The following is a 22140-nucleotide window of genomic DNA, read 5'->3' as shown; positions in this document are numbered from 1 at the left end:
GCAGTGTTTGCGATCTGCTGCACACACTGACACACTGCACAGCTTATTGTTGCTAAAAATAGCTTAAGCTTTACTCCTCTAAACCATTTGTGCGGTTTCCTCTGAACAGCTGAGCATTAGTGATTCCCTCGAGTGCTCACAGACAGGACTCGAACACTCGCTCATCTGACGGGCTTGCTTTAATTCTGCACTAAAACCCACTGATCAGCTGACCAACTGTAGACAGAGACGAATGCCGTGTAACGCCAGTCCAGATGAAGATGAGGATGAGGATGAGGATCAGACAGTCAGCACGTGTAGTCACATTAACAGTCCAGCATTTTAAACAACAGTTCACCCTAAAATGAAAATCCTGTCATTATTTGCTCATTCCAAAGCCAAACGCAGGTTTGTGTTTCTGTGGGAGCTAGGCCGCAGGAGACGGTCTAAAGCTGCTCTTTTCCACCGCGACTGTTGACCTCCAGAAAGACAAAGAACAGCGAGGATCGTAATGGGATCACGGCACTACAAAACATGTGCAAACACTATGGTTCAACAGCTTGCCACTGAAGCAGAACCCGCACAAGTACAAGTTTCTATCTTATTCTCAATATAAAGGCTCACAGTAATACCTTAAGGGTTTATATTACTACTCTGTTTTTTTCCCAGGAGAACCCCATTTTAACATCCAAAATCCTTAATGCAGTCCAATATCTCCCCCTATTTAAACAATTAATTCTGTTAACTTCACCATCGATCAACACGTTTGATCAGTGCTAAATATAAAACATGTCTGATATCTAAAATCTCAAGTATCGTTCATCAACAAATAACCATATCCAGTATAACCTTACTAACATCCACCAACAAACTACATAAAACAATTACATTTATATAGGACATAATGTTACACTAAAAACAACAATGAAAAGTTCAACAATTAAAAAAAAAGAAAAAAGAAAAATAGAAGTTGAACATAAATCTTCATATTTTAAAATCTTGATGTATTTATGCAACATTTGTTAGACTGTCAGAAATCAGGAATTAATCAGAATGTATTCACATCTCATTCCTCATTCATCCCATTGGGAGCCAGTGGTTTAAGTTTCTAAATCCAAAATGCGTCTCATTTCAACAATTCTTTATTAATATTATCAGCTCTCCGTGATCGTAAGTCTTCCTCTATCCCGATACATTCCAGTTGTTTAATATTATGTCCCAGCTGGTTACTGGTGAAGTTACAGGTATGTCTGCCATCTAATGTTTGATTTATGTTCATTAATCTGTAACTTTAATTGTCCTGATGATTTTCCAATCTATATCTTTTGGCCAGGACACTTTAGCAGTGATCAGTTGCTCATTTAAAGAGACATGCACTGTAACGGGTCGCTGTGAACAGAGCTGTTTTTGAGGAGGTAAAAGGGTGTTGTTTTACACAACCATTGAGGAATTTTAACCAAAGTGTGTTACAAACTTTACATGAAGACCCGAAAGAATCACACCAACTTGTGGAAAATGTGCATCGGATGACCCCTTTAAGCAGACTTTTCCTTCTAACAACATCCGGATTGATCAACATATCTCTTAAATATGAATATTGGGCGATATTGAAATTGATTGTTTAATGATTTATCAGATGATAATATATCCAATGTTTTTGAATAATAGATTTAAATAATTACAGTTCTTATTATATGCTAATTTACAATTTACAGATACATTTTTTGTTTAGGGATGGATAATTAGAATTTTTTTGTACTCGAGAGATCATTTCTGTCTAATTTATTAACATTTTCTAACCAAACTTCTGGATGTCCTCTGTTATATATATATTAAAAAATTGGTCTGTTCATCAGATTCATATGTAGTGCTACAAATACGTTTTAGTCTGTAAAGTTGACTAATCTGTAAACTACATTTGAGAGGGGTTGGATGACGATCTATTCCTAATATCGTGTTTTCATACATAGGTTTTCGATACTTGAAAGTTTGCAATAAACCATCTATCTTAGTCATCTTAATATCCAAAAAATAATTTTACATATCAAACATGTTTAATATTTAGCATCAAACTTGTTGATCGATGGTGACAGAGAATGAATTGTTTAAACAGTAGTTGGAGATGTTGGATTGCCTCACACACTGAAGAAAGCCTGAGAGTGTTTTTCCTCCATGTGTAAAAAAAAAAAAAAAAAAAAAATATCACAGTTGAAAACCTCACATTTCAGCCTTTAAAACATTTTTAAGAAACAGGATGAGTCAAAATGATAAATTATTTATTTTATCTTTTATTTTAAAAGACTGACTTGCAAGAATTGCAAGTTTATATTTCATAATTCTTTATGACACACAATTCCGCCTTCATATCATGCAATTCTGACTTAATATCTCACAATTGCGTGTTATAAAGTCAGAATTGCGAGATATAAACATGCAATTCTTGAACTCTGTCATGGAAACTATCAATAAACCTTGATTAAACTATTTAATAATCAAGTTAAAAGGACTGTATCCCTGTATGATATTACGCTGTACCCACATTGAACCAGCGGATTGGAAAATGGATGGATGGATGATTCAGCTGCGGCGCCATCTTCTGGTCAAACAGGGGAATTCATTCGGCGCGACTCTCACGGTGCATTATGGGTATTCTCTAGCCGGTTAGGCGTACATCAGTTGTACAATCGTTATTGCGGTGCATCGTGGGATTGAATGAGTGCAATCGATATTGTCCACTTTGGTTTCGGACACCACTACTAATGGCTATTCCCTCAAATAGTGCCATATTTAATGGTATAGGGGGCGATTTTGAACGTTTTCTAAAGTGTCCTAAAGGCAGTAAGTTCTCTTTAGACACATTCATATATTCATTCAATAATTTCCTTCAGCACTCGCTTGTAAATATTGTAAAACCTCTCACTTCTTTCAGCCATATTTTCACACGAAACTAAACGCATGTTACAAAAGTAACTGTGGTTCTATGACTAAGTGGAAGAGGCAGTGCTGAAAGACCCCTCACGCTGGCGCTTGACCGACAACTGAATAATAAAGTTGTCACCTTGTGACTCATGACATGTCTTGAGATATAAAAACACCCTAACATGTCATCTCAATCTCTGGATCATTCTCACATTACCGTGTCCAGAGACTCTGGCAGTCTTCCACTTATAGTCATAGAACCACAGTTACTTTTGTTACAAGCATCCTATTTCTTTTCGTGGCAGACCGCCAGAGGCAGTGCTGAAAGCACTAGGGGAAGATAAATACCTACGCAGTCATGAGGAATCCCCTCGCGAAGCATCCGGGCAGGCAGAGAGCACTGCCGCACACACCGCTGGAGAGAGAGAGTCACATTCAATCTGTAGAAACAAGGAAACATGCAGCCTAAAGTTGGTGCAGCACAAATCTCACAGGGCGACACTCCTCTGAATGCTGCCAAATGTTGCCAAAGCTCGTTTGGATTGACAGAGAACAGATAAAGCCACAGATTGCCCAGCAGACACGTATGCATGTGAAATGACCTGCATCACCCAGTGCGCCAGTCTCGCACAGAACCTATGCGTGCATCACTAAAACTGCCGTCTTATCAATGCCAGCCCTCAAACACCTAACTGGACATAGATTAGATTAGGCTACATATTGTGTACAAAATAAAAGCCATGAAAAATAATAAAAATGTACAGTGCCCTTTGATATAGCCTACAAATGGCGCCAGTAAAACTATTCATCGCCTGTGACCCGTCGCAGCCCACAGATTTATGTTACAAGGTAAACAATCCTTTTTAATCATTGACGTGAGGAAAAGTATCCTAGACGTCGTTCTAGCGTTATGCACAACCATGCTATAGTTAACCAAGCAACTATAAAACTTGGAATTTACACAAATAGGCTGAATTACCTGTCGAGAAGAAAGCAGACGACTCCGGCGTCCCTTTTAAAATCCTTGCTCCTCATGAGCTCTTTCCATCTAGGAAAAGCCACACCAATATTGACTTTGGTCTTGTTGATTTGCCTGTCGCGTTGTCGGTTTAATTCTCTCTTTCGCTTGGCGACTCTGTTACATCGAGAATAGGGGTGATCCTTCATCTTCAACAGTCTTTCAGATCTGCCGGCAGTCGTGAGTAATCTCCCCTCGCATTCCTCACGGTGACACTGAGTGTAAAGAGCGAAAGGCGAAGCTTTAATTTCCAGGTATGTCCCTCTTTGGCTAATGTATTTTCAAGATGGAGGCGCAACATCTCGCTCGTATGTATTCTGAATGGCAGATTCTATGCTTACGAGAATACTTGATTAGTTGGTGGAAGTAATTACACATGAATAAGCACATATAATTTTGAAAGAACAAAGTGTTTTTTGCTAAGAATCAACTTAAAAAATTACACTGTAGCTTTAAGGCAGTCCTTGTTGCCCTGTTTGGGAGTGCATGCTGCTCTGGAGCTGGCCATAGAAAACCTGCTTCACTGTTGCAATGGCCAAGAGAAATGCGGTCTTAAATGACAGCCATGTAATATCTGACTCAATATTGGCTCAAATGGGGGCTGACACAGGGAATTGAGAACCCTACTCAAATCCTACGTCGGACTTCACACAGCACGTGTAGGTCACAGACGATTAGCTCTTTCAGGAAGGCAACAATTAACTGGTCAGATCCTGGTGAAGTATTACTAAACTCAGACAGATGAGCCGCTAATGTCGCCACATACACCTTTAATGTATACCACACACTTTTTAGTGCCAAACATGTACTAGAAACCATGGCCTTGCTGGCCAATGTGGAGCTGCTAACAGCAGAGGGTGGCTGCAGTCCTCCAAACCAAAAGCATAAAGAATAATGTCTGGCCTGTGATGTGTATTGAATGTAAGTTTGAATAATTCACGGAGACACTGGTTTCATGCGACTTGCTGTTTTTACTGAACTTTCTTATTCCCCCCTTTTACAGGTTACAATCCAACACATCTTTAGCCTGAGAGCGCCATCCTCAGGTAAGGAATAATAATACAAGTACCATCACATCTCCCCTCTTAAGAAATAAATTCCCTTACAGAATAGTTTAAACAACACATCTACTATTATTATTATTTTCTCAATTACACACTATAACTTAAATCAGTGTTGTTCCCATAACCCATAACTATAAACATCTCTTTACTCTTTAAGTCCTCTTTAATGCTTTCATGGAGAAAAGAGTTTTGGTGGTCTAATCAGTCTACCCCATCTTGACCTTTTGACCTGTTGTTCCTTGTCCACAGTTGGTGTTACAGGTCTTTTCACTGGTGACAGTGCCGGTGATTGCACTGGAGTATTACTCTTTGCAAGCTCTCTGTTAGCGGAGAACATTCCTCCAACTCTATATTCCTCCAACTCTACATTCCTCCAACTCTATATTCCTCCAACTCTATAGAGCTTGGTTGTGGAAAAGTGATTTCTCTGGTTTTCAGCAAGTGTCGTCGATTTCTTCTGAAGGTGTTTCCGTCAGGCCTTAGAATCACACATGATCTCGGTTTTTCATGACTCCTCAACACAATTGCTGGTTGCCAGTTGTTTTTGACTCCCTATTCCACGTTCTCTCCGTCTGCTACAGGTGGTAACTGTTTTGCTCCACAGTCAAAGTAACCGTTCTGTTTCAGCTGTCTGTCCTTGATGTCTTTATGTACATTTCTGTACAGTTGTGATCTCAACAGCTGTGTTGATGAAGGCAGTTTTGTTTTCAGTCTTCGACCCATGAGCATCTGTGCAGGAGATAGAATAGAGCAGAATGAGGATCTCTTTGGCTCTCCTGTGCTTTCTTTAACAGGTTCTTGACTGTCTGGATTGCTCTTTCACTTTGTCCATTTGCCTGTGGAAATCCAGGACTCGAGGTGGTATGTTCAAACTCCTAGTTTTCTGCAAATGCTTTGAATTCTGCACTTGAGAGCTGTGGACCATTATCCGACACCACTTCATCCGGGATCCCATGTCTCGCAAAGATGGATTCAAAGGGATAGTTCACCCAAAAATGAAAATTCTGGCATCATTTACTCTCCCTCGAGTTGTTCCAAACCTGTATGACTTTCTTTCTTCTGCTGAACACAAAAGAAGATATTTTGAAGAAAGTCGGTAACCAAACGACTGATGGACCCCATTGACTTCCATAGTAGGAAAAATACTATGGATGTCAATGGGGACCAGCAACTGTTTAATTACCAACCTTCTTTAAAATATCTTCTTTTGTGTTCAGCAGAAGAAAGAAAGTCATACAGGTTTGGAACAACTCGAGGGAGAGTAAATGATGCCAGAATTTTCACTTTTGTGTGAACTGATAATGGTTTGTTTTACTGGTGTTTTCCCTGTAAACTCCAGTCACGCAGCAGCTCTTCTGACTCTCAGTCCGGCTGAGGGAGTGTGTTCCCGCGGGAAAGAGACGTCAGTGCAAACCCTCTATTAGTCATGAAAAAAAGGGTTCTCAACTACGAGACACAGTTTTCATTAACAGAATTAAGACTAGTGCGTGGTGTGTCTCTATAAATGAGATCAGCTGTCAGAGACACTTATCAGAATCAGAATCTTTATTTGTCATTATACAAAAGAGTACAACGAAATCTTATTCAGTGCAAAATCAATCTCCCACTTTACAAATAAGCTAATTATCTTGATATCTAAAATGATGGTTTGATCTTGGCAGGGCAGTGATGAGGTTGAGGACCGACTTTAACTAGTTCTTCACTGACATAATCCTGCAGCAACATTCATGATAATGAATGCTCAGTACATCCATGTTTCCCCATCACACATGCAGTAACTGATGAGTCACGTGTGTCCGGTGGAGCTGACAGCGCTGAGGATCACAGTGTGGGATGTTCAGACACCAAAATACACTCTTTCTTCTGTGGCACAGATACAGACGTGGAGGAGGCGTGATACGGAGGCACACACACAGAAAACAGTGTGTGAAATCAGCCAGCGCACAGGATCTCTGAGAGACAGGCGGAGTGATGGCTGCTATAAATACCAGCTCCTACATAAGCTCTTCTCACACAGCAAAACCAGTCTGATCTGAGCCTGTAATGCACAGCATCAGCAACAACACACACACATCGTCTGTGAATAAAGAAGACAGTTAGGGGTTTTTGCATGGTGACATAATGTGTCCACATCATCATCATGTCAATGGATGGACTTTTATCATTTAAAACAGCATATATTTAAATCAACATAACCCTCATCCTTCCCTCGCACTTTGTAACACATCTTTCCCTCGCGTGTCAAAATTACCCCTAAAATTATCCTTATTTTTTATTTTATTTTTGTCCAGAAAGCTTATTTTATTTCATTTTGATAAAATTTTACTGTTTTTTTAATGACATTTTTTGGGAGATTTTTTTTTTATTTACCTTTAAATTACTAGATTTGATCAATAAATAATAATTAAATAGTAATTTAAGCACATTCCACGCATTCTTTCAACTTAAATTAAAAATAACTCACAATTTCATGCATAAACCTTTTAATTCAGCTCAAAATATCTTACATTGGGTGTCTTTGCCGACATCTTGTGGAAAATAAATAATATAACATGATATTTCATGACTCTTGCCACTAGAGGGCCTTATAGTTCTACATGTGGAGCAAATGAGCTGTTCCGCTGGGTCCTAAAGTCAGTTGCTTCAGTATGCATTCAGATACCCATATTCACCTTATTCCGCCCCGCCCATTTTTACTTCTGTTCAGTACTTCCGTTGTAAACCAACTTCCGGTTTAGCGGACCCTCATTCAATTTCGAGGAGAACTGCAGAGAAGTCTCACTGATAAAATGTCACATAAGGTAAGCTAATTTGTGCCAAATGTGCTATGTACGTGTGTACCAACAGCACAGCAATGCACTGTTTCTCGGGGTAATTTTTAAACGACTTTTAGGTGTTTATATGACCCGTCTGCCTGTCTGATCGCAGCCCGGCCGATGTGTAGTGTTTAGCCTACATTAGCCACACACATCTAATGTTGTAATGGTCTCACTACAGGACACATACACATGCTATACCTTGTTTGAAAGCTATGGTCCTCTAGAATTCAGTCGCTGGATTTATTTTACAGCCATTACTTGTGTTAGAGATCAAACCATAAGAAATTGCAGCTAGCAGTTAGCTAAGCTAACGTTACCCTCTTGTTCATCTAGTTGAGGCTCTACTTTCTTTCTACACCAGTTCGTGGCTATTTTTTTCTCATCTGTTGGCTATACACTGCAATTTATTTATCTGGTGATTAAGCAAACAAACTGTGGTGGAATAATGTTTCAGACTTTACATGTAGTAGTGTTTGTGCACATCTTCATAACTAAGTAATAGCTATTAGAAAGACACAGCTATTAAATAATTTGATTGTGGCATTGTTTCAAAAGCTTCAAGTGAAATAGGCCAATAACCATAGGCCAACCCATTTGGCTATAATATTATAGTCTATCAAGACAGATAACAGATTGGACCAGGGCAAACAAAGCGCTAAGTAGCTAAAACAGGAAGTGAGATTACGCGGATGGCGCCACCCAGTGCTACTTCCGGAATAAGGTGAATACACATTATAAAATCATTTTTTTGGTAATGCATGCCATTTTTAGTTTGAATTTTGAGCATTTTTAGTTTTTTTTACTGAAGCATTCCTTGTCATATATTCATGCAACCCATTCATGTAGAACCTCCTTTTTTAACGTCGTGAAGTGAATTCAAATGTCGCTCTTGCTCAGCAGCGAGAGACTCAAGCACAATGAAGAGAAGTGAGGTTAGAGAAGAGAGACTCAAACACAATGAAGAGAAGTGAGGTTAGAGAGGAGAGACTCTCAAGCTCAATGAAGAGAAGTGAGGTTAGAGAAGAGAAGAGCATTCGAGACACTCGATGTGAATGATGTTTAAACGAGTGATGGAAAACACCACGATGAACAAAAACTAAAAGAGACACATGGGATACATGTACTTATTATTATATACTTAGTTACAGTGTGTTAAAATAATGTCTCATTTGTTAACATTAGTTAGCAATGTATATTTAGAGCATTTATTAACCTTAGTTAATGTTAATAAAAATGTTGATGTTAGATCTCAGTGCGTTTACTGCATTCATTGATGTTAACAGATGCAACTTTTGATCTTAAATATGTAAATCGTCACCTTGGAATTAGAAGGTTATATCTAATATTTTTTGTCAAAATTGAGTTATTCACATATTTTTATTCCGTGACAACTTATTTACATTATGTGATGTTTTTTTACTCATTTAGAAAACAAAAATGCTCTATCTACAAAAACTCTGAAGCTCTATTTCTCAAACCAGAACCGTATAATTCCAAGGTGGTGAAAAGATTAAGATTAATGAAATGCTTTGGAAGTATTGTTCATAGTTAAAGTGTTTCCTATTACGTGTTCATTTGTCATATTTAACATGAAACAGATGATAAAAAACACTGATTTACTTTATTGTTCATATTTTTGAAAGATTATTTTTCTTACCAAAGCTGCATTTATTTGATCAATAATACAGTAAACACACAGTGTGAAATCACAGTATATCCCAGGTTAATAACAGCATTACTTCCACAGTGGGATTTCTCTTGTATTGAACTGCACTCTCAATACTCGCAATTTTGGTCTCGTTTTTACAATTGCACAAACATGACTGTAAACAAACAACGTCATGCTGTATTTCTACGACTATGAAGGTACCCAGCATGCAATGCAGCATGACTAGGTCATGTAGAGTTCAGCAGGGTTTGTAAAGTTTTCCTCGACGTGACAGAAGGACTGCCACCAGATATCATGCATGACTTATCAGAAGGCATAAATAGTTTTATGTAAGGCGCACAGAGATGAGCACAGGACTGTGCAGGAAATAAATGCTGAAATGAGTCACTTTTCCATTGTTCAAAAATGACAAAGCAAACAAACCAGCTCATCTGTCAGAAGACTTCACAGAACTCCAGCATCTCAGGATCAGCTTTGCACAAAAGCTGCTTATTTAGGCTTTTACCGTTTCTGATCACACACCACATTCCGCTCGAGACGAGTGTGTTTGGTGTGGGAGTGCGAGTCAGTCAAGCCTAATTTCTACTTCTGCGTCGAACTCACGTCGTACCCTTCGGCGTACCCTGACCTGCACCTCCCCAAAAGTGTAACAACACGTCAATTCTACGCGGACACAAGCGCTGTGATTGGTCTGCTAGAGCCGCTCCCTCGGGTCTCACATGCTCCCTCTGCATGTGTAACTGCGCGTCAACGTGGACAACGACGCAGAATTATAAATGAAAACCAACGCTTAGTCTACAGCGTAGAGGCTCCGGCGTAGGTCCGACGCAGAAGTATAAATCAGCCTTTAAGTGTGTGTGCGTGTGTGTCTGTGTGAGTGAGTGTGTGTTTGGTGTGGGAGTGGCAGGGGTTAGTTGACATAGTGAGTGAGAAAGGTTGACATTTTCCCAGAGTTTACAGGAAGAGCCACAGATACAATCAAGACACAGCCTGTGGAAAACACTTTTATTCGCTGGTGATTACTGCTGAAACTACTGGAGTCATATGAAGGCAAACACTGTATCCCACAATCATGCTGTAAACACGTCAGGGTTTAAGAGAAGGCAAACACTGTATCCCACAATCATGCTGTAAACACGTCAGGGTTTAAGAGAAGGCACATGGGAAACTTTCAACAGCCTAAACTTACGTTCATGAGAGCTTACTCTGGCCCATTTCCAGTTTACGTATATACAAGAGTCCATATTTCAGAAGCAGAGGAATGAATCTGAGATTGCTGTGTGTGTTCATCTCCAGCTGATCCGGTGAGCGTGAGAAGACCATTAGATGAGCTCAGACTCGTGGCGCGCCAGTGCGGCAGGAAGAGTCTCCGAGCAGCGGCCCGGGAAGTGAAACCTGCAACCAGATCAGATCTCATGAACGTCACATCACCACAGCAATCTGTCCATTATTACTGTTCAGAAACATGTATTCATGAAATGAACATCAGGCACTCACTATAGGGTTTAGTTTAGGGTTAGTTGCATGTAATTATGCATAATTTACTCTTATTACTACAGTAACTACATAACCAAATAAAGTGTTAGCATTAGCAAGATCAAGAGTAAAGCGCAATATTCTTCACCCAGGTGTGCATGTTTTATTGGTTTAATAAGTGTTCCAGGTTCCTTATCGCTGTCCATTACTACGGTTCAGAAACGTGCTCTCTGTTCAGCTGCATTGTGGGGTTTCTGGTCCAGGTCACGAGCTCACCTGAAGCGTGCTGTATTCGGTGTCCTCTTAGTGTTGAACTCGGCCACGGGAACGCCTCGGGACGCCACCTGTGGGCCGAACACGGCTGCCGGATACACCACAGAGGACGTGCCCACCTGAGAGAGGACAGGAGCACACCTCAGACTCAGCAGATCAGCCTCAGCAGTGTGTGTGTGTGTGTGCGGAAACTGACCACCAGACACAGGTCACAGGTCTCCAGCTCCTTCTCCACTGCAGTGAGGATGTGTGAGTCCAGAGTCTCCCCGAACCAGATGACGTGAGGCCGCAGCAGCCCATCACAGCCCTTCTGCTCACACCTAAGGAGGAAACACAGGGATCTGAGAAACAGGGATCTAAAGCACAGGGATCTGAAACACAGGGATCTAAAGCACAGGGATCTGAAACAGGGATCTAAAGCACAGGGATCTGAAACACAGGGATCTGAAACAAAGGGATCTGAAACAAAGGGATCTGAAATACAAGGATCTGAAATACAAGGATCTGAAACACAGGGATCTGAGAAACACAGGGATCTGAAACACAGGGATCTGAAACACAGGGATCAGAAACACAGGGATCTAAAGCACAGGGATCTGAGAAACACAGGGATCTGAGAAACACAGGGATCTAAAGCACAGGGATCTAAAGCACAGGGATCTAAAGCACAGGGATCTGAGAAACACAGGGATCTAAAGCACAGGGATCTGAGAAACACAGGGATCTAAAGCACAGGGATCTAAAGCACAGGGATCTGAGAAACACAGGGATCTAAAGCACAGGGATCTAAAGCACAGGGATCTGAGAAACACAGGGATCTAAAGCACAGGGATCTAAAGCACAGGGATCTAAAGCACAGGGATCTAAAGCACAGGGATCTAAAGCACAGGGATCTAAAGCACAGGGATCTGAAACACAGGGATCAGAAACACAGGGATCTAAAGCACAGGGATCTAAAGCACAGGGATCTGAAACACAGGGATCTAAAGCACAGGGATCTAAAGCACAGGGATCTGAGAATCAAAAGGATCTGAGAAACACAGGGATCTAAAGCACTGGGATCTGAAGCACAGGGATCTAAAGCACAGGGATCTGAGAAACACAGGGATCTTAGAAACACAGGGATCTAAAGCACAGGGATCTGAAGCACGGGCATCTGAAACACAGGGATCAGAAACACAGGGATCTAAAGCACAGGGATCTAAAGCACAGGGATCTGAAACACAGGGATCTGAGAAACACAGGGATCTAAAGCACAGGGATCTGAGAAACAGGGATCTGAGAAACACAGGGATCTAAAGCACAGGGATCTAAAGCACAAGGATCTCAAGCACAGGGATCTGAAGCAAAGGGATCTAAAGCACAGGGATCTAAAGCACAGGGATCTGAAGCACAGGGATCTAAAGCACAGGGATCTAAAGCACAGAGATCTGAGAAACACAGGGATCTGAGAAACACAGGGATCTAAAGCACAGGGATCTAAAGCACAAGGATCTCAAGCACAGGGATCTGAAGCAAAGGGATCTAAAGCACAGGGATCTGAAGCACAGGGATCTAAAGCACAGGGATCTAAAGCACAGGGATCTGAGAAACACAGGGATCTGAGAAACACAGGGATCTAAAGCACAGGGATCTAAAGCACAGGGATCTAAAGCACAGGGATCTAAAGCACAGGGATCTGAAACACAGGGATCTGAAACACAGGGATCTGAGAAACACAGGGATCTAAAGCACAGGGATCTAAAGCACAGGGATCTGAAACAGGGATCTGAGAAACACAGGGATCTAAAGCACAGGGATCTAAAGCACAGGGATCTGAGAAACACAGGGATCTAAAGCACAGGGATCTGAAGCACAGGGATCTAAAGCACAGGGATCAGAAACACAGGGATCTAAAGCACAGGGATCTAAAGCACAAGGATCTAAAGCACAGGGATCTGAAACACAGGGATCTAAAGCACAGGGATCTGAGGAACATGGATCTGAGAAACACAGGGATCTAAAGCACAGGGATCTGAGAAACACAGGGATCTAAAGCACAGGGATCTGAAGCACAGGGATCTAAAGCACAGGGATCTGAGAAACACAGGCATCTAAAGCACAGGGATCTGAAGCACAGGGATCTAAAGCACAGGGATCAGAAACACAGGGATCTAAAGCACAGGGATCTAAAGCACAGGGATCTAAAGCAGAGGGATCTAAAGCACAGGGATCTAAAGCACAGGGATCTAAAGCACAGGGATCTGAGAAACACAGGGATCTAAAGCACAGGGATCTAAAGCACATGGATCTAAAGCACAGGGATCTGAAACACAGGGATCTAAAGCACAGGGATCTAAAGCACAGGGATCTGAGAAACAAAAGGATCTGAGAAACACAGGGATCTAAAGCACTGGGATCTGAAGCACAGGGATCTAAAGCACAGGGATCTGAGAAACACAGGGATCTTAGAAACACAGGGATCTAAAGCACAGGGATCTGAAGCACGGGCATCTGAAACACAGGGATCAGAAACACAGGGATCTAAAGCACAGGGATCTAAAGCACAGGGATCTGAAACACAGGGATCTGAGAAACACAGGGATCTAAAGCACAGGGATCTGAGAAACAGGGATCTGAGAAACACAGGGATCTAAAGCACAGGGATCTAAAGCACAAGGATCTAAAGCACGGGGATCTAAAGCACAGGGATCTGAAGCACAGGGATCTAAAGCACAGGGATCTAAAGCACAGAGATCTGAGAAACACAGGGATCTGAGAAACACAGGGATCTAAAGCACAGGGATCTAAAGCACAAGGATCTCAAGCACAGGGATCTGAAGCAAAGGGATCTAAAGCACAGGGATCTGAAGCACAGGGATCTAAAGCACAGGGATCTAAAGCACAGGGATCTGAGAAACACAGGGATCTGAGAAACACAGGGATCGAAAGCACAGGGATCTAAAGCACAGGGATCTAAAGCACAGGGATCTGAAGCACAGGGATCTAAAGCACAGGGATCTAAAGCACAGGGATCTGAAACACAGGGATCTGAAACACAGGGATCTGAGAAACACAGGGATCTAAAGCACAGGGATCTAAAGCACAGGGATCTGAAACACAGGGATCTGAGAAACACAGGGATCTAAAGCACAGGGATCTAAAGCACAGGGATCTGAGAAACACAGGGATCTAAAGCACAGGGATCTGAAGCACAGGGATCTAAAGCACAGGGATCAGAAACACAGGGATCTAAAGCACAGGGATCTAAAGCACAGGGATCTAAAGCACAGGGATCTGAAACACAGGGATCTAAAGCACAGGGATCTGAGAAACAGGGATCTGAGAAACACAGGGATCTAAAGCACAGGGATCTAAAGCAGAGGTATCTAAAGCACAGGGGTCTAAAGCACAGGGATCTAAAGCACAGGGATCTAAAGCACAAGGATCTAAAGCACAGGGATCTAAAGCACAGGGATCTAAAGCAGAGGGATCTAAAGCACAGGGATCTAAAGCACAGGGGTCTAAAGCACAGGGATCTAAAGCACAGGGATCTAAAGCAGAGGGATCTAAAGCACAGGGATCTAAAGCACAGGGATCTAAAGCAGAGGGATCTAAAGCACAGGGATCTAAAGCACAGGGGTCTAAAGCACAGGGATCTAAAGCACAGGGGTCTAAAGCACAGGGATCTGAGAAACACAGGGATCTAAAGCACAGGGATCTGAGAAACAGGGATCTGAGAAACACAGGGATCTAAAGCACAGGGATCTAAAGCACAAGGATCTCAAGCACAGGGATCTGAAGCACAGGGATCTAAAGCACAGGGATCTGAGAAACACAGGGATCTGAGAAACACAGGGATCTAAAGCACAGGGATCTGAGAAACACAGGGATCTGAGAAACACAGGGATCTAAAGCACAGGGATCTAAAGCACAGGGGTCTAAAGCACAGGGATCTAAAGCACAGGGATCTGAAACACAGGGATCTGAGAAGCACAGGGATCTAAAGCACAGGGATCTTAAGCACGGGGATCTAAAGCACAGGGATCTAAAGAACAGGGATCTAAAGCACAGGGGTCTAAAGCACAGGGATCTAAAGCACAGGGATCTAAAGCACAGGGATCTAAAGCACAGGGATCTGAAACACAGGGATCTGAGAAACACAGGGATCTAAAGCACAGGGATCTGAGAAACAGGGATCTGAGAAACACAGGGATCTAAAGCACAGGGATCTAAAGCACAGGGGTCTAAAGCACAGGGATCTAAAGCACAGGGATCTAAAGCACAGGGATCTGAAACACAGGGATCTGAAACACAGGGATCTAAAGCACAGGGATCTGAAGCACAGGGATCTAAAGCACAGGGATCTAAAGCACAGGGATCTGAGAAACACAGGGATCTGAGAAACACAGGGATCTAAAGCACAGGGATCAGAAACACAAGGATCTAAAGCACAGGGATCTAAAGCACAGGGATCTAAAGCACAGGGATCTGAAACACAGGGATCAGAAACACAGGGATCTGAGAAACACAGGGATCTAAAGCACAGGGATCTGAAGCACAGGGATCTGAAGCACAGGGATCTAAAGTACAGGGATCTGAAACACAGGGATCAGAAACACAGGGATCTAAAGCACAGGGATCTGAGAAGCAGGGATCTAAAGCACAGGGATCTAAAGCACAGGGATCTGAAACACAGGGATCTGAAACACAGGGATCTGAAACAGGGATCAGAAACACAGGGATCTAAAGCACAGGGATCTAAAGGACAGGGATCTAAAGCACAGGGATCTGAAACACAGGGATCAGAAACACAGGGATCTGAAGCACAGAACAACAACAATTTATTAAAAGTTTAAGATTCATGATTTCAATTAATTATAGACGCATTCTCATTAGTAAAATTTATAGAAAACTTATAGAAACACCTTTATAGAAAAAAATAGAATCCAGAATAACTAAAATGGAATTTGGGGAAAATAAAACATTTTTCATAAGGCTGTTTCTCATAAAATTTTTGTTAAACTTTTAATAAATTGCTGTTAAATGGTATGTTTAATGATTTAATGGTATGTTTAGTAATGAAAAGGCATGCATCATTTAATTAACCATTAAAATGTAGATCATAAAACTTAAAATGGATTCGGTGTGATACCTGGGCAGGTCTTTGACAGGTATGAGTGCGTCGGGGACATCAGGGTCAGGTGACCTGACAGAGGATGAGAAGTGTCAGGTGACCTCGCATTACTGAAACATCATCACAGTGGCGTGGATCTGCTTTATCAGCGGCGCTGCTCATGGGTCTGCGGGCGAGTGAATGATGACAGGACTCACCCTTTGCCCTCCAGTGATGGACAGATGGGGCTCTTGTGATTGACCTCCACATGTCCACAGCTCACACATCTGGTCTGATACTGGTTACCTACACACAGAAACCACAAATCTGTCAAACTAACACAAAAAAAGGGCCAATATTCATCCAAACCAAAACCAACTTCACTTGAAGCGCTGGAAACGCCACACGCTGGCGACCCCTGCTGGTCACAACACTGGAAATGCAGCAAAAGACATTTATAAAAACCTTTTTCAAACCAATTGCAAATGTTTTATTGAAAGTGTAAAATATGCTATTAACAAATCATCTATCACCATTAAATATGAAGTGTCATCATAATATGTTATTTTAATACATCTCAGTGATTTATGGTTTTATGGAGAGCTTGTTTTTTTGTTATTCAGTCAAATAAGAAACTACTAACTAAAACTCTTTTTTTCTATTGTACAAATGTGTCATTAAAAATGTCTACAAATGTATAAATCTGGTTGAAACAGATCACAAGGCGATCCAGTGAACTTTCAAAACGTTTCGAGAGTTATGGACCTCGTTTACTGAAATCACATGACTTTGGCAGTTTGATACGTGCTCAGAATCACTGGTTTGAAGCAAACGATTCACAAAGGTTTCTTGAAGCGTGTTTCAAAAGCGTCCATCACTACTTTATGATCCTTTGCTAGAGAAATCATTGTGGCCAGAAAGTAAACGTAATGTATACCATCAAAATGAAATGCGATCAGTATGTGAAATAAAATCAATCTTGTGGGCCAATGTTTGAAAGATGCGCGAACCACGTATTTGGTTTGATATTTAATGGTATTAGATGATTTGTTAACCGTATAGTTTACACTTTCACTTTCAATAAATGTTTCAATATTCAATGTTTTTTGCAGCATTTTCACAGTTCTGACCAGCAGGGGTCGCCAGTGAGTGCCGTTTCCAGCGCTTCCAAACAGGGAATCAGTTAATGAATCAATTCCTTCAAAGTTTCATGTCATTTAAATCTTTGGTGATTAGTTCTGAGACGAAAGAAAACACACGGGTCTGATAAGAAGAAGAACAAAAAACAACGCAGATCTGAAACTGAACTCTATCTACTAGAGTCATGTCATTTAGCCATAATCTGAATTGGGTTGTCAGTTCACCTCTAAGTGTTGAATCCCGTTCTGTCCACGAACAGAGTTGAACAGAGTGACAACCGCATTCAACAACCAAATTAACTCTGGAATGTTACAGGTAGTGACATCCGCATTTACAATAAATCTAACAACTATTTCTATCTAATACTGTAACTCTCTTCCTTTTCTGTGGATGTTCATGCCGCAAAATCTTCATATTTCCACAACAAGATCAACAGCGCCTCTAACACACGATCACTCTTCAAGACATTCAACCCTCTCCTCTGTCCACCTCCACCACCACCCGCCTCCTCTTTAACTGCTGACGATTTTGCTAACTTCTTCACCAACAAAACAACAACTATCAGCAGTCAGTTCTCAGCTCCACACACACAGGAACCCAGTCTGACCCCTTCCACAGCCAATAACCCTCTGTTCTCCTTTTCTTCGCTAACCGAGGAAGAAGTATCTACACTTCTCCTCTCCAGTCATCCTACCACCTGCCCTCTAGACCCCATCCTCTCACACCTTCTACAAGCCATCTCTCCCACACTTCTACCAGCACTCACACACATCACCAACTCATCCCTCCATATTGGCACTTTCCCCACAGCATTCAAGCAAGCTCGGGTTACTCCACTGCTGAAAAAACCAACACTAAACACATCATTTGTAGAGAATTACAGACCTGTCTCTCTCCTACCATTCATTGCGAAAACACTTGAACAAGTTGCTTTCAACCAAGTAACATCTTTCCTGTCTCTGAACAACCAGCTGGATGTCAACCAATCCGGCTTCAAGAAAGGGCATTCAACCGAGACTGCATTACTGTCGGTCACAGAAGCCCTACGGATCGCAAAAGCTGCTTCCAAATCATCAGTCCTCATTCTCCTGGATCTGTCTGCTGCCTTCGACACTGTGAATCATCAGATCCTTATGTCCAGCCTCTCATCACTGGGCATCACAGGAACTCCTCTCCACTGGTTTGAGTCCTATCTCACAGGTAGGTCCTTCAGGGTTGAATGGAGAGGCGAGGTATCCAAAGCTCATCAACTGACCACAGGGGTTCCCCAGGGTTCAGTGCTGGGACCCCTCCTCTTCTCCATCTACACCACATCACTGGGACACATCATACAGGCACATGGTTTCTCTTACCATGCTGATGATACACAGCTCTTCCTCTCATTTCAACCAGATGATCCCACAGTAGCTGCCCGGATCTCAAGCTGTCTGGCGGACATCTCCACATGGATGAAGGAACATCACCTGCAGCTCAACCTGGCAAAGACTGAGCTTCTCGTCCTCCCTGCCAATCCGTCTCTACAGCACGACTTCACTATCCAGCATATGCCGGTTTGCACTGCACATCATCAGGAATATCAGGCCTTTCCTTAACCTTCATCAGGCTTTTATTTTCGTCTTAAAAAAAATAAAGTTTTAATAATAATTTATTTAATAATAATCGAATTTAATTTAGTTAATCGAATTTAAAAGTAATTTATTATCATCATTATTACATTGAATACAGACCTAGTGTTTACAAAGTGAACGTGTAAAGACTAAATCAAACGTTATTTACAAATAAATAAAATAAAAAGTAAAACAACAATATCGGACGATTGAAGTTGGAGGAGAAAATAAGATGTTTTTTTCGCTCTATCCTACATTTTTGAACCGGAACACACGTGACCTTTCAACGTGATTATGTAATGTGTGCCGCATCGCAGAGCTAGTGCAAGACCAGCATTTGTGGTTAAAAGTATATAAATGTTTATTTTGTTATAAAATGTCCGCTGGTTTGTCTAGATAAGACTCTTATTCCTCGGCTGGGATCGTATCGAGACTTTGAAGCTGCACTGAAACTCACATTTGGACCTTCGACCCGTTGGACCCCACTGAAATCACTATATGGAGAAACATCCTGGAGTGTTTTCCTCAAAAACATTTCTTTTCGACTGAAGAAAGAAAGACATTAGTATCTTGGATGACGTGGAGGCGAGCAAAATATCAGGAAATTTAAATTCTGGAATGAACTAATCCTTTAAGTGCACTGACCTGCTTTTTATTTATTCATCAAATATTTGACAAATTCTGTGAAATTCCACGTTATACAGCTTGAGAAGTCGTGTTCCGCACACACACACACACGCACACACACACACACACACACACACACACACACACAGAACTGTAGTTGGGCTGACCGTGGACCTCCAGCACGTGCTTGGATCCGGCGCGCTGGTGCAGCTGGTCGATGTTCTGCGTGATCAGCACCAGCGATCGGCCCTGTCGGCGGAGCCGCTCCTCACACTCGGCGATGGCCCTGTGAGCGGCGCTGGGCTCGGCCTGCAGACACAGCTCTCGTCTGTAGTGGTAGAACTCCCACACCCTGCTGGTGTGACGGCAGAACGACTGCGGCGTGGCCAGATCCTGCACACACACACACACACACACACACACACATGCTCAACACTGGACTACACTTTCTTTTTCCTGAGAATGATAGTTCATGTAATCGCATTGGACTGTAACCTGGTGAATTTGAACAACAGGGTATAACGACTTCCCAAAGCTGGTTGATAATTTTTTTGGTGTTTTTCCTCCACCTTGTTACTACAAAAAGCGTCTCAGTTACGCATGTAAACCTAGTTCCCTGAAGAGGGAATGAGATGCTGCGTCGAAACACTGTGGGAACGCCCCTGTGTGAGTGCATCATGAAGCACATATGGAATCAGTCCAATGGCGAGACGGAACGTCACAGGCGGGCGACCTCATCGACCAGGAAACTATAAAGCACACCTGAATCATAACAGCGCCAGCTTTTTAAAGGCTGAAGCAAGTCGATCACGGGCATGCCAGGAGTGTGGCAGGTCTTCAGGGAACTAGGGTTACATACGTAACCGAGACGTTTCCTTTCAAGGGAACTTGAGCTGCGTCGAAACACTATGGGAACGCTAATACCCACGACGCCATGGGAGCAAGTGTCCGTCCGTGTGAAGTCAGTGTGCACATCTGCGCCCCTGGAGTGGAGCAGAAGTCAAGATCGCAAAACCTCACGAATGTGCGCAGTGAGAACCAGCCTGCCGCATCACAAACGTCTTGTAAGGAAACTCCTGACAACTAAGCTTTAGAAGCAACCATACTCCTAGTCGAGTGAGCTCGAACAGCCAACGGTGAAGGCTGACCAGCCGACTCGTAAGCAAGTGAGATGGCCACGACCACCCACTTGCTCATTCTCTGCTTAGATGCAGGACTCTCTGGGTGACCCAAAGCAAACAAACAACTGTTCACAATTCCTCCACAGGGCAGCTCTGTGGACTTAAGCATCTAAGACCCTAACAGGGCACAGCAGATTTAGTTTCTCTTGGTCTGACGTCAGAAAAGAAGGAGGACAGAAAGTCTTATGTATAATAGGTCTAACAGTATTAGTAGGGACCTTCAGAACATAGCCAGGCCTAGGGTGAAGGAAGGCCTTTACTATGCCAGGCGAGAAATCCCAGCACCAGGGTGAAACCGAGAATGCTTAAATGTCTCCAATTCTCTTAAGAGACGAGATAGCAAGAACAAAGGTATTTCTCAGCAACTACTTCAATGGGCTCGAGCGGAGCTAGGGAGAGGCCTTCAAGTACAACGGCCAAGTCCCATGTCGATGCCTTAGTGCAGACTGCTGGCCACGAAGGAAACAAGTTATTAATGGGTGTCTCCCCACAGAAACTCCACTCAAAGGGATGTGGTAAGCAGCTAGTGCCACCACGGAGGGGGATAACCACAACCTCGGTTGAGAGACCTGAACTTATGAGCTGGGCCCCCTCAGAGGCCAAGCCCACAGTTCCCACAGTTTCCACAGTTTACCGGCAGGAAACAACTGGTCTGACTGCTCTAGCCCCCTCCTCGGAGGGAGTGAGCGCCCCTCGGGAAAACGCTCGCTGGGACCCTCTACGCCCCGGTATAAAGGCGGGGTTGGCAGAACGGTCCCCTGATGGCACCGAGAAAAAACGGGCACTGTGAAATGAGGTGATCTCAGCGGGGGCTACCCTCAAAAGCCGGTTGCGTCAGCACTTCTTTTTAGACAAAGCCCTCTTCGAATTAATAACGGTCCTCAGATCCGTTTTGCTCTTAGAGAACTTCGCCATCCCATTAGTGACTGTAAGCAACAGATGCTGATGGAACGGCAACGGCAGTCAGAGGTTAACGGTTAACTGGGGTTATCCCCCTTTATTAATCTGTCACGTAGTAAAGACTACGGCAAATCAGCTGTTCTCCGTAGTATACTTTAATAGTAGAACGTTGCGAAGTAGCAGTTAGGCCGTGTGTCCAACCAAAGCGTTTTTTCAAGCGGCTGGCGTGTTTTTTCAATTGTTTTCAATGGGAGCGCCGCGTTTTTAAAACGCCATGAGCGTAGCGAGGCGCTGAGCGTTTTTTTCACGTTGAAGCACTGAGCGTTCGCCGTTTTTTACAGGTCGCCGAGAGTTGAAGAATGTTCAACTTTGG

At 42.6% G+C, this 22140-nt stretch overlaps 1 protein-coding gene across 4 annotated transcripts in view; it reads right to left on the bottom strand.

The window, feature by feature from the left end:
* Nucleotides 1-10458: 10458 nt before the first annotated feature.
* Nucleotides 10459-22140, bottom strand: part of LOC308696150 (NAD-dependent protein deacylase sirtuin-5, mitochondrial) — a 15136-nt gene continuing 3454 nt past the window's right edge. For all 4 annotated transcript variants that reach the window (XM_081374578.1, XM_081374576.1, XM_081374579.1 and 1 more), the window contains exons 4-9: nt 19854-20079; nt 16531-16618; nt 16352-16405; nt 11414-11537; nt 11221-11336; nt 10459-10863 (exon numbers count right to left, since the gene is read on the bottom strand). In XM_081374578.1, coding sequence (XP_081230704.1) covers nt 10791-10863; nt 11221-11336; nt 11414-11537; nt 16352-16405; nt 16531-16618; nt 19854-20079 — 681 coding nt within the window. In that variant the 3' untranslated portion in view covers nt 10459-10790. The remainder of the gene's footprint in view (nt 10864-11220; nt 11337-11413; nt 11538-16351; nt 16406-16530; nt 16619-19853; nt 20080-22140) is intronic.

This window comes from Scardinius erythrophthalmus (genome assembly GCF_964197995.2).
Source record: "Scardinius erythrophthalmus genome assembly, chromosome: 9".
In the NCBI taxonomy this organism is placed as follows: domain Eukaryota; kingdom Metazoa; phylum Chordata; class Actinopteri; order Cypriniformes; family Leuciscidae; genus Scardinius; species Scardinius erythrophthalmus.
This window is presented reverse-complemented; position numbering and strand designations above follow the sequence as displayed.